Here is a 14961-nt window from a genome sequence, read left to right on the forward strand (position 1 = left end):
CTCAACAGTAACTGCATTTTATTTGAGAATTTACAGTGCTTGGGGGGTTTTAGGGTGTGGACAAAAACCTGAACAAATTAGTTCAGAGCAAAGACGAAGTCTAATTAAAATAAAACGTATTAAACACCATCTGTGCCATTTGTAACCTTGCTGGCAAAGCAGATCTATTATGATTATGTGAACAGCTGCTTTGGACCCACAGGAAAAAGATCTCAGGATTTTCACTTCCTCCAGAAACAAGGTAAAGATTCAGAAAACATCCTCAGAGCAGCACCTAGTGAAGTGAAGCTGCCTGTGATGTGAGCAATGCGTATTTCAACCTCTTCCTTTCAGCCTTGAAGAGGTGACAAGAACATTCTTCACAAAAACCCCAAGCTCTGTACCTTTCTAAAGCAACAACAAAGGTCCTAAACAGTTCTGAAAAAGCAGAGTAATTCAGAGGAACACAGGACCAACCCACTAAGTCACATCTAAATTAAGTATCTTGCTCATATTAATTCTGGATTTCATCACTAATACATGTGAAGGGTGAGTAATTGTGTGCATGAAACCCACGGTGTCCGAGAAATGACATGTAGGACAAAATTTCTCTTGTAAATTCTTTGTACTACTACAGATTAGGGGTCATAAATTTTGCTAAATATACTTAAATACAGAGGGATGATATTTCTCTAGCACTTCATTGACACTTTTCTTCACCACATTGTGGGTTTGCTTTTTTTTTTTTAATTAGACTTCTATTGACGAAGCTTCAGAGCAATGCACAGGATTAAAGATGAGATCAAAGCAATAGCGAATAACAAATCATGGAGGGCTGTCCAGTATCAAGACGTAGGCATTTTGACAAAAACTAGAGTCCAATCATGGGACTTTGGCCTCTAAACAAGAGTTCCCTGATTTAGCCAGAGAAGCTCCCTCCACAAACAGCAGAGAAAGCTAAAAATGCATTACCAGGGGATGAGTCACGCTTGATCTGCCTGCAGAAAGGGCCTACAGGATTTACATGATTAGCTCTGGCTTAACACCTACATTTAGGTTTGAATTTGGCAATATAAATCCCACACTAAATATCAAAAACCACCATCTTTCGTAATCATATTTAAAAATTACACATTTAGACAGTGTTCCAATACCTTCTTTCTCAAACAGATGCAAAACCAGGTTAACACAGAGGAAGGGCAACTTATCAAATACTGCCTTTTGATGTCAGTGACTCTAAGGGAAAAGCAATTCCAGACCAAGCATCTTTCTCCCATCCCTCACTGCCACCCCCTTCCCTTTTAAAGCAGGGCAGAGTCCCTCAAAGGCACGTCTATGAAAATAATTTTTCCTTTCATGCCACCTACAAAGTCTCCTAATATTTACTTTCACCATGCTACAATGGTATTTAAAAAGTATTTCTATATTTAGTTGGGAAAAAAAATCTTAAAAAGCAATATCACGTTTCCTAGCCAGGGGTTGGAAATACTGATTTTTAATGAAAGAACTGTATAGAAAAAACAAATGCTATTTGCATCAAAGAAAGCCTCATATAGATTTCTCCTAATAGCAGTGGACTTGAAATGGTCTGCAATGCCTCTTCTGCATCTGAAAAGCTGGCAGTGCTCTCGCAAGCTGACCTGAACGCTTCCTTCTGGCTCCACAAGCCTTTCACCCCACATCTTGCTATCAGCATGTGTTTGTACCCAGTATGAAATTCTTCCCCCCCATTTTAAAGGAACAGCACATGAGCCGATGTTTCAGCGTGGTTGGTGACTCCAGATACTGTTTGACAGGTCAGACGGAGACACAGAGGTACATTGGGGTTTCTCTTGTGCGTTAGTGGATATGCTATGGAACGTGGACATCAAAGGAGGCATTTTAAGGGATCACAAAGAACAGCTCACAAACATGCTGCGACTTACGCTGAAAATTTTAGGGAAAAACGTAAAATAGAAAATCTAAGCACTTATTTTGCTGCTTATATAGAAGAGGAACAATTTTCAGTGAGTGGCAATATATTGCTAATGGCTGGGCAGAGGGAATCCTCTTAAGGTGAAAAATCCTGTTAAAAGATACGTTACACCATGGTGAGGAACAGCCAGTCCTCTTTGTGCTGAGCTTCCAGAGACACCAAAACAGTTACAAAGGGGAATTCCAATAAAATGTCTAGAATTTCTCCAATGGGTTGGAGCATTAGTGTTTTCATGCATGCAACACAAATGGGAAAAAAATGTTCAGAGGCTAAATTAAACGGAGGTTTTACTATAGAGGCCTGTTACAGATGCAGATGAGCCCTTAGGTTCTAGGCCAACCGGCATGATTGTAGAAACAGTCACTTCAGTGCAATTCATGCTGTTTTAAATCCAATCAGAAAAAACCCAAACCAGCTGATTTCACAGCAAATTTGCCTAATTTTATTCTTCAAAATGAGTTTATCCTTTAAAAAAAAAAAAGTCGCAGCACTTTTGTTGTTCACCAAAAAAACTTGACCAAAACCCAAAACAACCTAAAAAAGAGAAACATTCTGCATGTATTCCAAACTCTATTTTGTTAAAATGTGAGGACTCGTATAATACAAAGGCTGTAACAGTCACTGGCAGAAGTAATCAAACTTGAGATTCAGGACAGACTGCACAGGTCCCAGACGGCAGACCCCATGCCACCCTTTCAGGAAGAAATGCCAGTGAAGGTACCTGTTATGACTCAAACACTGAGCATTTCAAAAGCAAACCAGTGAAGAATTTGAGAAAGCAATAGGTGGAGTGTAGCAGAGAAACATCAGCCTTTGGGCCCAGGAGACATACAACCCAACCCTCTGGAAGGTAAGGTCCAGCCACCAGCAGACACCTGCACCAGTGTCTTCTACAACCCACAAAAGTCTAAGGTACCGCCTGTTGGGATGCAGGAAAGAAAAGTTAAATCAGCACACGCTTAGACTAAAGTCTAAAGGAAAAACTTTACATTTCACTTTAAGGCTACATTTCCCGGTTGCAGTATTAAAATATTTTTATCACTTCTAACTTACAAATTTGTCTTGGGTGAAATTTTTCAATGTTGCTTTCTGATTACAGAAATATCCATCTCCTTATGTCTCACCATAGGAATTTAAAGGGTTGTGTCTCTGCATACTCATTGAATCATTTAACTGATTATTAAATGGCAAACCAGGAATAATGCACATATCCATTTCAGCTAGATTTGGGTTTGCTTTGCTAGCTGACCTGTTTTGTACTGTAGTTTAGTAACTGTTACTGGAAGTGGCTGAACTTTAGTAAAATACTCTCGCTTTACCTCTGTTAAATGAAAGGAAGTGAAGAGAAGCTGAGGATATGTTACCAGTGACTCAGCCTGCAAGCATGTCCATCAGTGCCTGCTGGACGGTGCTAGGTCTCACCTTGGGACACAGAGCTCTGTCACTCTAACTCCTTTTTCCAGAGCACTAAGGAGAGATGAGAACTGATCCAGCCTTGTAACAAAGAGGGTTTTTTTCCCCTGGCCATAGCCCTCTGCTCAACTCAGCTGTGTGAATTTCCAAAACACTAACATGACCTGCCACAGCACAACTCCAGCAGTCAGGCTTGCGTTATACACCCAAGCTATAACTCCATCCTTCGGTCGCAGCATACCAGCTGGATGACGAGGACCCAGCCAAGTGTTGCTCATTCCATTTCTGGAGGCTCCAGAACAACACTAAGAGCTTGCATTTTAATAGCTTTTCTCTGCCAGCAGAAGGCACGAGCCCCATATGAAGGAATTCTGTTATAACAGCTCACCCCTGGGCAGTTTGGCAAACAGGCATTCCCTCACAAGAGCTACAGATAATTTAGGTATTAATGTTAGCTTGTAAAAAAAAAAAGCCAAAAACAAAAAAAAACAAACAACAAAACAACACAGAAGGCCTCAGAAGGGAAAAGAAAAAGGAATAGGAAAAAGAAGATGCATGCATGCTCTGAAGAGATAAACTGTTTGACAGTGGGACTAGCCAAGAAGTTGATGGCCAAAAAAAATCAAAGGTCCACAACTTGGAGGAGACCTGAAGTAACATAGACCTGAAGAGTGGTTCTGATACCCCTGAAAGGATATGGCACAAATACTTCGCAACAGAGACGAACCCTGAGATGGAGATTTGCATGCATATTTTTTGCCGTTTTGCCTCAGTCAGTTTACCATTTGTGCTTTATAAAGGTAGAGCATGCCTGTACAGTGCTTATGCAGCACTTCTACTGCCTATCAAATGCCTTTGCAATAGGTTTCATAAAACCTAAATATGGACTCAAGTTACTGGAAAGTTTGTGGGTTGTTGTAAAAAGTTTATTCTCATGTAACTGGACTGCGAAGAGCCAGATCTCAGAAGAGAGTGATGAACCGAAGACCTTTATACTTGCCTTGTGGCTTTACCATTGGGTCTTTAAATAATATCTGCATCTGAGCAGGCAAAATGCTCTTGAATCCAGATTACAAATTATAATAGCATTATTAATGTTTACTTTTAATTGCCCCTAAGAAGTGAATTTTAAGAAAGGGCAAAAATGACTAATTTTTGGTTTGCAGAGGTAGCATCCTGCCCCATAGAACAAACATCCCAGTGCTCAGGTACCTCTCATCCCCAAAGCTGCCAGAGGCTGCTCACCCACCCCTCAGCTCAGTGAGCCAGGACACCTTCTCTACATGTCCGCCAGCCCACTCCCGAGCACTCCCCATCACAGCATCTCCCCCAGAGCTGCCAAGCAAAGGCATCGTGGGCAAGCAAACAGCTGCTAAGGTGCCGAGAGCAGTAATTCCACATTTTCCCTACCCACAGATCACACGTCTCAGCTGCATATTTTCAATTCCAGTCCTCCATCCCCATTTGAGAACAAACCAGTAAATTGTGTGGTTAAAGTACAGCTTATATTTGTGAAACTGATAAGCAGAAAACTATGAATTAACAGCCCTTATCCAAAGCCTGGCAGCCTGTGTCTATCCTAACCTGTGCCAATCAACTACCTTCAGGGAATTTTTTAACACTACCTTCAAAATGCCAGAAAGATAAGCAAGTGCTTTAGGTCTTAAACACACAGATGATTTAGAAGAGTAATAAGTCTTAGAAAGAAAACAGTGAAGCACTCACCAAAAATGTTTGGCTATTACATTTTTTAAAAAACCTGTTGCCATATGACATTTTTAATTTCATTTTAGAAAGACTCTCTGAGGTGTCAAAGCAATTTGACTACCCATTAGCTGTCTCTTAAGCTTGTAATCAAATTCTAACCATAAAATACAATTATATGGTCTATGAAGTTCATTGGACCAATTTCAAAGTGCCAGAAATAACCTTTAGCACGGTTTAAATAGCACCAGCCTGAACCTTTGCAGGCAGTGGCACTGGCTTTCAGATACGTGCAGAATAGTTCAGAAACAGCACCCCTTAATGTATTTTTTATTATCACGGAAGGAAGTCATAGTAATAGCTATTTTGAACCGAGGACATTTTTCTGCATTACCCTTTTATTCCAAGCAGAGTAAGGGACTCAATTTGAAATGCATTCTTTCAAAGAAATGTTTGTTTCCAACCAAAAGCCTTAAAAAGAACAACTTTTTACACTGATATCGATGGGCTATTTCTCACCTGAAAGCAATCTTCCCCAGTTTAGATTTGTATCTGACATATAAGAAGGAAAATACGTTGTCGAGTTTCACAATACAATATGTGGAAATTCAGGGGTAGTTTCACATGCTGAGGGTGCATGCAGTGCTCCCGTGACTGCTAGCTACAAACCTATAGAATTCCATTAACAATTTCCACCCACGGATTTAAGTTCTTAATTCATTTATTATTTCTCTGAGGTAAAGACATGTAAGCCGCAATCGGAAGCTAGAAAGTAGAGGACAGAGTGACTTACATAAGGTCAACCAAGAAACCCATGGAATCAAGCCCTCTGGAGCCCCAGGTCTATAGCTGTGACTGCAAGGCTGACAGTAACAGCCCACGTTTCAGGTCATTGATTTTTACACTTGGTTCACTCTTGCGATGATGCTCTTCAATGACGGGCCTCATGCAGAACTTGAGTGCTTCAAACCCAGCTGCCTCCATAGCTGTTCTACAAAACCAGATTGCTTCCCAGTATGCACTCGTGAATAGGAGGAGGCAGACAAACAGGTTCTTGACCTGTTGAACAGCCTGGAGCTCAGTGCAGCCTATTCTTTCAAGCACAATTTAGACAAGACAACCTTGCTGCTAAAGTAGGTACTGAGTCTTCCTGCAAGAGATGAGTATGGGTAAGCATACATACATCCAGCCCGCTACACATACATATTTACTGTAGGCATGGCTTCACATCTGGTTTTAAGCACAGAAACAGGGCTACTCCTTTAAAAAAAAAAAAGTGTCTCAGAGTAGAAATATCTTTATGACGTTACAGTGTACTAAAGAGAAGTTTCACTTACTGGTCTTGGTAAACTGTACTGATACATTTCTGGTCTGTAAGTGGGTACCCACTGTACCCCCCCTCTAGGTCGGGTCATGGTACCAGGAGCACTGGTCACAACCTCTGAGTAGGGCAAGTGCGGTGCTGAGCTGTACGCCTCCTGCCTGCTCTGTCCTCCGTGGCCCGCAGAGGCCAGGCTGAAAGCCTCTTCCAAGAGCATATGCATCTGCTGGCGAACCTCATCAATGGAGGGCTGAGAACTTAAAGTTGAGGTCTCCGAGTGGCCTTTAGCCTGACGGGACCTGGTGTAACTCCGAGGCTCGTTGACACGGTCAACATTTGTTTCTTCTATAATTTCAGGCTCAGTCTGTTGGATGGAATAAAAGCACGTATACATAAAAAGCTTTACAAGACAGTATTTGTGCTGCTTCATACAAAACATTCTCAAACACAGATGTAACATACACAAAGTCAGGAATTGTGACAATATAGACACATGACAAATATTGCAAAGGAGTGATATGATGCAGGCGAGTACAATAGCCTTTTATATGCTACATTGTTTGCTGCGAAAACTAGCAGGGACACTCAATTAAATCGTCAGTGATTCACGTAAAAACAATTAGAATTAATGTTTAAATTATTTTCTTGGTATCAATGGGAGTACAACTGTGCCAGGAGGAGTGTGGCTTCCTAAATAGTACCATCACTACGAGGGACCCCTTACAAGTGACCACTTGTTACAGCTACAGAGACTGAAATAGTTTTGTCCCTTCTCACACATTAAGATTTCAGAAGAATTAAACTTCAGGAGTTTTCCTGAACTTTCTAACCCAGTGAGGACCACTAACAAGGCCACCAGAAATTACAATGTGTCCCTCGCAGAAATTATCCTAAACCAGCTCAGTTGCCTTACCTAGCCACTGCACACTAGTTACACAGCAATTTATCCCAAACTAATGTGTAAACAGTGAATGAAGCACATACTCTACTGAGCAGATGGTACTTGGGCAGCTTAACTTGAAGAGTTACTTCTAGGGTAATTCCTTCTGCAGAGAAGTACAAACAGAAATCACCAACACACCCCACCCCACCCCACCCCCCCGTTTTTTTTGCTTGTAACTCCAAGACAGAAAAAAAAATCATCATATTGTAAGAACTTGACAGTGAAATGCCTAACAATCCATTTTCTGTAAGATTAGTTTTACAGCCTATAGTTTTAAAAAATACATTTTAAACAGGCAACCTGAAAAAGCAACCATTTCCTTATAATTCTTTAAATATCAGTATAATGTATTTAAGATGCTAGGATAAGTGGAATGAAAAATAGGATATGTACCTCCTCCTATATATAGCATGTGGTTAGAATTTTGTTAGCATTTTAAATAGCCACAAATAAAAGAATACAACAAGACGTTCTTATTTATAATTCCAGCACTATCCTGGTAATTTGAGTCCTCTGTAGCTCCTACTGCGGCATACTTTTTTTTCCATGTAATAGTGCTTTTCTACACCTGACTAAATAAGCAGCTGGGCCGCCAACCTTTTGCAAACTACATATGGCCATAGGTACTATAGGACAATCATAGTATGTATTTCTTCATTTGCAGAGGAAAATATCAAACTGACTTTCTTTTTCAGTTATCAGCCATTCAGAGAAGAGTTACGTGGTTATCCTAAAGACTGGCAATAAATTTAAATAAAAGATCTTAATTTGTTTTCTCTTAGCTGTTACAAGTATAGCTATTATCTTGCTACTTAATGAAAATACAGCATTGAAAAAGGAAAATTAAGGCAATAAATCATTTGCATACTAGAGTTTAACCGTAATTTATATGGTTATAGTTTTACAGTATATTATCCAAATTCAAAACCACAAACCCAGCTTCAGGCTTCCTAAGTGGCAAACACATCAGATTGGGGGAGAAGCAATGTAACTGCACAGTTATCGTAAGCTGAACAACTCTGTAGGAAATATACAACTAAATAGTTTCCCTGAATTTTCTTCCTGCATTTGGATTCTGTTGTTACAGTAAATAAAAATCAGATAAGTTTTAGAAGCCCGACTATAAAATGCAATGGTAGTTCGCATGAGCACAACCAAAGAGCCTCTGAAATTATATTGTCCCAACTGGATGATTAATAAAGATGGTTCTATTTCCTCATGCCTGTAAAAATGTCAGCAAATGGAATCCCACAAGAGACCTATTAGTACCCAATGCTGAAATAAATCAGGTTCCCTACTACAGCTCCTTGGAGAAGCCATTAGACCTCTACAGAACGTCTAAAATATATCATATGAATAAAGGATGCATGTTAACAGTCAGCATTAAGTCAGCGTTGATTTATCAATATAAAAGTTGACATGAAGATTTTGGAGGAGACTGGTGATCATTACTTTTCCTCAAGCTTTAGAATTTATTTCAATCCATCCTATCACTTTCTGATGTATATCAGTTGCTTTCCTATCAATTGAAAAATGTAAGTATCATAAACAGATGCCATTATAAAAATCCACATATTGTTCATACATAGTTACTGTACAATACAAGGAATGAATTACATGAAGGAGGAAAAGAAAATCCTGTACCAAGAGACAGACTTTGCACACTTCTGGCATAACTCTGCTGCCGCAACTGTGTCAAATTCTTCATGTGAACATTAATCCATAAGCTTTTTGAGGAGTTGCAAAATTTAACTATATCAATAAAATTATACCAGTAAATTATTTTGAATATTGATCTCTTAGCTATGTATAAGGTCATTTTCTTCCTCTTACACAAAAACCAGCCTACATATTTTCTGCCCTAGTATAAAGCTCATTAGCAGTCTAAAGGTTCTAGAATCTCGTTATAGCATTTGCTCTACTCACAATTGTCTGTGAACATGTTGGAAATAACAAACTTGTTAATAAAGTCTCCTTAATCTACTTCCTAGGTGAGAGTGATGTCAATAAACCCCATTGGGGTTATTTACAATTGAAAGATAGGTAATGTTCAATATTTCATTGATTGTTCAATCCATTTTTAAAAGGTGCTGTAAAGGCACATAATATACTCAGAACATCAAACAGTAGAATGCATGCTCCAATAAAAAAACAAAAAGCTACTTATTCTATATGGACAGGTAGGTAGCTGTTGACCTTCTACCCTGACTAGGTTTTAGCTCTAAGAAACAGAACAATGATTCAGAAAAATATAACAAAAAAATCATCATAGGGAATCTTTTCAGAATTTAGAAAATATATTTTTAGAAAATCATAATTGAAATACTAGAAAGTTGTTTTGTAAGGGGAACCAGAAATACATAAATAACAAATTAGTACTGTGGAATGGCAGATTGCTGAGTTCTTACTTCCCTCTCATATTTGAAAATCCAAGCTAAAATCATGCAGATCATAAATTCTCATTATTTGGTTATGCATATTAGTATAGCAGTTCTTAAGGAGTTTTCTTAAAGAATCCAGGGGATTTTAGTCTCTTTTCTCAAAAATAAAAAAATAAAAAAAACATATACTGTTGGGAAGATAAAACTCAAGAGATAACCTGGGCATACTGGTAACAGCTCAAAACCAAAGTCTCATGACTTGAAGATAACATGAGCCATTTGAGCCATAAATTTAATTATCCAGAACTGCTCATAAAATAAGAATTTCACTGGTAGGACTTGCTGAATAGCATACTGAGAGGAAGAGGTGAGCAGGAGTCAAGAAGGTTGGAACCTTTAGAACGACAAAGTGGATGTCAAAAAATGGTACCAGATGTTACTGGAAAGATGTAAGATTTGGCACACAAACCAGCCCTTGTTCAGAGCCTGCCCTTTTCCACCCATTTTCAGAGGTCAGGTTTCCAGAGGTGTTTAGTTGCATCACTTGTGAGATCCATCTGAATTCCGTGCATAAATATAGATTTAGGTGCCCGCCCATGGGTATCCTGGGAGATTGAGCCTGAGGAGCCTCCAACAGGAGGGAGGGAGAGCAGCCCACGCTGCAAGCTGAGGCTTGGGAACTAAATTTCAATATCCTGTCCCATTTTCCCTGGCAATTTTCCGCTTTCAGACAGGACACACATTGAGCATGAGCATGAGAAGAGGTGCACTACCGTGAACCCGCAGTGCACTGGGCAAAAGGAATTTTATGTAGCTTAGTGGTAAAAAAGACTGTGCCGCAGAGAAGCTCGCTAAAAGAAAGGTGAAAGCAAACTTGCATGTGATGTGCACAGAGCTCAGAGTTTGTAATTATTTTAGGACATTTCAGAGTCTGCATAAATTCATTAATCTACTTTCAAGGTTTGTAAGAAATTTTCTTTAAAATCTACATTGTATATACTATACGCAATACATTAAAATATATTTTTAAAATCTTCTAACTATGGCATATTAATTTTGAACTAAGAGCAGGAGGCCATGCCTGCTCCCAGAGTATTTTCTACATTAATTTCAGGAAAATATCACCTATGAAAAACTAATTTTTATTAGCATTTTAAAAAGAATCCCTTGCTTTCTTGAAGGATACAATCTTCAGGGTACTGAGGGAAGGCTGGCTTGACAGTGGTTTTATCTAAGAAAGCTCAAAAAATAAAGGGGGGAGACCTTTTTGCACAATGAAAAACCTATTTCAACAGGTTATACCTTTCTTCTTGCAATTATAGGTTCTAATGCCTCAAAGCAGTGAACTAGTCATCCCGCTTCCGTGGCGCCACGTGACTCATGCGCCCTGATGGGAAGTGTCCAAATGCAGGAAATAATTTAAGAAACATGACATTACAACATGCCCCAAAGAATTCTGCCAAAGGTTTAAAATTCCCTGAACACAACCCCTGTCCTCGGTACTTTCCTTCATCTTGCTAAAAACACACCCTGGAAGCTGAGACAGTTGGCAATTAAGCCCCCCCCCAATGCTTGTCACCTACAGAGTTTGGAGGATGAATTGGAGGAAGAACAATCACCAAATGAACTCCATTATTTCCCAGAACAGTTTAGACCTTTGCTAGGGACTGATCTTCACGGATGGCTGAGATGCAGCATTTTCTACACGTGATGAAGGATTGACAAAGTCTGCATTACCCCAGCGGAAGGGCTGGTTTTATCCTCATTCTGGATCCACACAACATCAGCTTGTGCCCAGTGTGTGTTCAGACTGCGCAAGACAATTTCTCTGCCCTGTGTTGGCTGCGTGAGTTCCTTGGACCATAAACCAGCATCTCTTCTGGCTGGTTTTGACATTTCCCTATGCAAAACTCTGCCAGGTTCTGAGGTAGCAAGAGGACAATATCTGTTCCTAGGGGATTTCCACAAAGCGCTGACATCTGGACTTCAAAGAAATTCCCAGAGGTTGGTTGTTCAACCTTCTGAACCAAGAGAGCAGCACCAGGGTACAGAACAAACAGAGGATTTTAATTGCAATGAAAAAAAACCTCACTATCACGTAAGTGGCTGCACACTTAGAGCTATCTAAACTCAAAATTCAATACTTTGGCAAATAATGGGTTTCAGGGCAAAGGTTTTGTTTGCATGTCAGACTGTAAATTGATGTACAGCTACTAAGTAAGTGAAGGAATCTGTGCTCTGAGTATCCTGAGCTTCTTTCAGGATGCTTAGTGCACATAAAGTACTGCAAAGTTAAATACCCAATGGTACTCTGGCTTGTAGCTTATTGATAGTTACCTGGGTTTAGGAGTAAGTTAAGACTTTGCTGAGCAAATTTCACTGCTAAATGAAAGTTCTGATAAACTTACATCATATCCACTGTTACGGATTCCACGTCTTGGTCTTTCTCGAGTCACAAGAAGATCCATCTCAGTTTCTCCTGGGCTAGGACTGTTCAAAGACTGCCTGCTTCTGTATACTGAGCTCTTCAGCGGCTGCCTAGAAAACATGAAACAAGAAAAGAGTAAAACGAAAAGAAAAAAAAACAACAGGCAGTAGTTTTCAATACTTACCTTTATTCTAAAATGATGAGGTTCATAACAGGACCACTTTATTATAGGATTTTCTTTCTTTGTATATGAAGGTGCTAGTACCATTATTAAGAGATCATTAATTTTGTTTATTGTTAAAGAAAATAAAGCTACATAAAAAACATGGACATCATATGTGGGAGCTTATCAAATGAAATGTGTCCCAGGAAGATATCAGAACCCTTTTAATCTCAGCTGATATGATTTAAATTCATAAAAAATAAACAGGTGCTATTATAAAAAAAAAATATTTGGACCTTCCACACACTCAAATGGGGAGCAGAGATCTTGGTTGCTGATCCTGAGTGACAAGAGGGAAGCAGAATAACATTCCACCGCAACAAACACCCAGCAAAGCAAACAGGAAGAGAGACAGGAGTGGGAGGGAACTGCCTGCATGCTGCTGGTTTTAAATGCCCTGTTTGATAACTGCCCGCAGCTCGGAGAGCCATACTCCCTGGGGTTAAGCCACTTCCAGCATAGCTCTGAGCAGCACTGGGGCAAAAGCATCCCTAGGTGTGCAGCTTTCGTCCCTGTGTGCTCAGAAGCAAGGGGAAGCAAGTGTAATAGAAAGACAGCACATAAATCACTACCCAAAATATCCTGTAATCTTTTCAATGCAACTGTTTCTTCCCTTGTTATTGGCTATACAAAACCAAATAACAGAATTCCTCTGTAAGGTACCGAACATAGCTACATAAACTCTTCAGGAGTGGTGGCCAAATCATGATACAGGAACTTCATGTTTCATCGAGCTGCATCTTTTAAGAAGCCTACATCTAAACCAGAAGAGTTTAGGAGACATTGTTCTCGTGGTACATCTGGCCATTAGTCATTTTCTTGCCTATCCCAGAGAAGCACTCCTCCCATTGTAGATCAATAACAGATTGAATAATGGCATGCCAGTTTCATTAACACAATAATTACACTCTTGTTAGAGCCTGACATAAAGTTATCCTTGCCTAGCCACGCTATTTTTCTGCTTTTTGCAATTACTCCTTTCAAATATTAAAAGTTGGTCAGACCATCTAACATGTTTGCACGTTGCTTTTTTTGCACGAGGGACCTGATGATGCTCATAGTGAAGTAAGAGAAGTTGCACTATTATGTCTGAATTCACACTTGCAGTCTCAGCTTGCAGTGTATAATTTACACCTGAATACTTTTATCGTGCTATCAGACAGATCCCCAACACGAGCTGGAGCCCACCGGACCAGCCCTGGCTGCTACACACAGTGGACAATAGTAAGAGATAGAGCCAAGGTGTAGCAACATGGATTTTGAAGTGAACTGATTCTTCAGAGCCTGCACTTCGGTCAGATGGACAGCTATCTATACCTGCCAGGATATATTGTCCCTTCCTCTGGCACTTGAAGCCAGCAGCTCTCAACTAACCCTCACAGACTGACTGGGAACACATTTACTCTTTGTTTCCAAAAGGTCGTCTCTGGTAACTAGCACTACCCAAGCAATCATGTTGTAGTAATGTTGTGGACACACAACATTATTTTGTTCAGTTACTCAGGAGAAAGTAAAAACTTCCTTATTGTATCACACTCATCCAAGTACATTTTTACATTAGGAATGTTCAAAAATTACAGCACGTTTTGCCCTTCAATCAAACATTAGCAAAAGATTGCTGCTGTGGTAGGGGGCTCAGCACAGTGGTGGGGCGATTTCAAAGGCAATAAACATCAGTCAGAGCACAACAGCCTGTCAGCCATGATTGATAAGTCTGTGGGAATCAGAAAAAGAGTTGAAAGCAGAAATTTGGAAGGTGGCTATCGAAGGGAGGAGGCTTGGGTGACTTTTCCAACATTATCCTACACTTGCCAGGTAACTTGAGAGAAAAATGCAATGTAGTGCTAAGATTTGATTTAAGGCCAAAAAAATGCTTGCATTAAAATTAAGTGAGCGTGTGGCTGACAGCTCTGTTTGAATTAACAAGCAGGGTAAAAATAAGGTCTCCAGAGTTTGAAACATAGGGGGTTGCCTGATCTGATTACAGAGATCTACTACAATATTTGAGATGCTGAAAAGCTAGCACCATTTCTGTAAGTCACATAAGAGCAAACCTTGTTAAGCAGCTGTTCCATTCAGCAATTACAAAGATTTCATGGTTTAACTTCTCAAGAGCCATCAAAGAAATTAAAAGACCACACAGTCCAAATGAATTCACTGATAAGAAGAAAGAATTCTTCAGATATTACAGATTTGGTTAACAGAACTTTTTGCCTTGACAAGATTAGAGCAGCAGAAAATGGTTTGCAGAAATCCAGAAAGGCAGACATTTACATGATCAGACAGGATAAAAGGTAGGACAAAAAAAGTATCACTTTCACACTTCTGATTAAACCAAGTACTCAGGCATATGCTTAATTTTAAGGTGACTTTCAAAAACTGATGTGTGACTTTCCATTACAAATCTCTGTGTGCATGTTTGAAATTCCGAAAGGCACTGCCCAAGCAGAAAACAAGCAGAGGTTTTGAAATAAGTTTTCCCTATAAAAATAATATTAAGTAAATTAAAGTATCTTGTCTCGTTTCTTCCAAGACTATACTGTCTGTATCACCAGAAAACGTGGGAAACTAGGTTATGCTAGAGTATAATCAGA

General features: G+C 39.6%; 1 protein-coding gene across 3 annotated transcripts in view; it reads right to left on the reverse strand.

Moving 5' to 3' along the window:
• The window catches only part of KIAA1549L (KIAA1549 like), a 138161-nt gene that overhangs the window by 18854 nt on the left and 104346 nt on the right, over positions 1 to 14961 (reverse strand). For all 3 annotated transcript variants that reach the window (XR_005829997.1, XM_040609357.1, XM_040609356.1), the window contains 2 exons: positions 12125 to 12254; positions 6409 to 6756 (listed from right to left, as the gene is read on the reverse strand). Coding sequence is in view for 2 of the 3 variants with exons in the window: in XM_040609357.1 (XP_040465291.1) it covers positions 6409 to 6756; positions 12125 to 12254 (478 nt within the window). In the remaining variant the exon portion in view is untranslated. The remainder of the gene's footprint in view (positions 1 to 6408; positions 6757 to 12124; positions 12255 to 14961) is intronic.

Source organism: Falco naumanni, chromosome 10 (assembly GCF_017639655.2).
Source record: "Falco naumanni isolate bFalNau1 chromosome 10, bFalNau1.pat, whole genome shotgun sequence".
Taxonomy (NCBI): Eukaryota; Metazoa; Chordata; class Aves; order Falconiformes; family Falconidae; genus Falco; species Falco naumanni.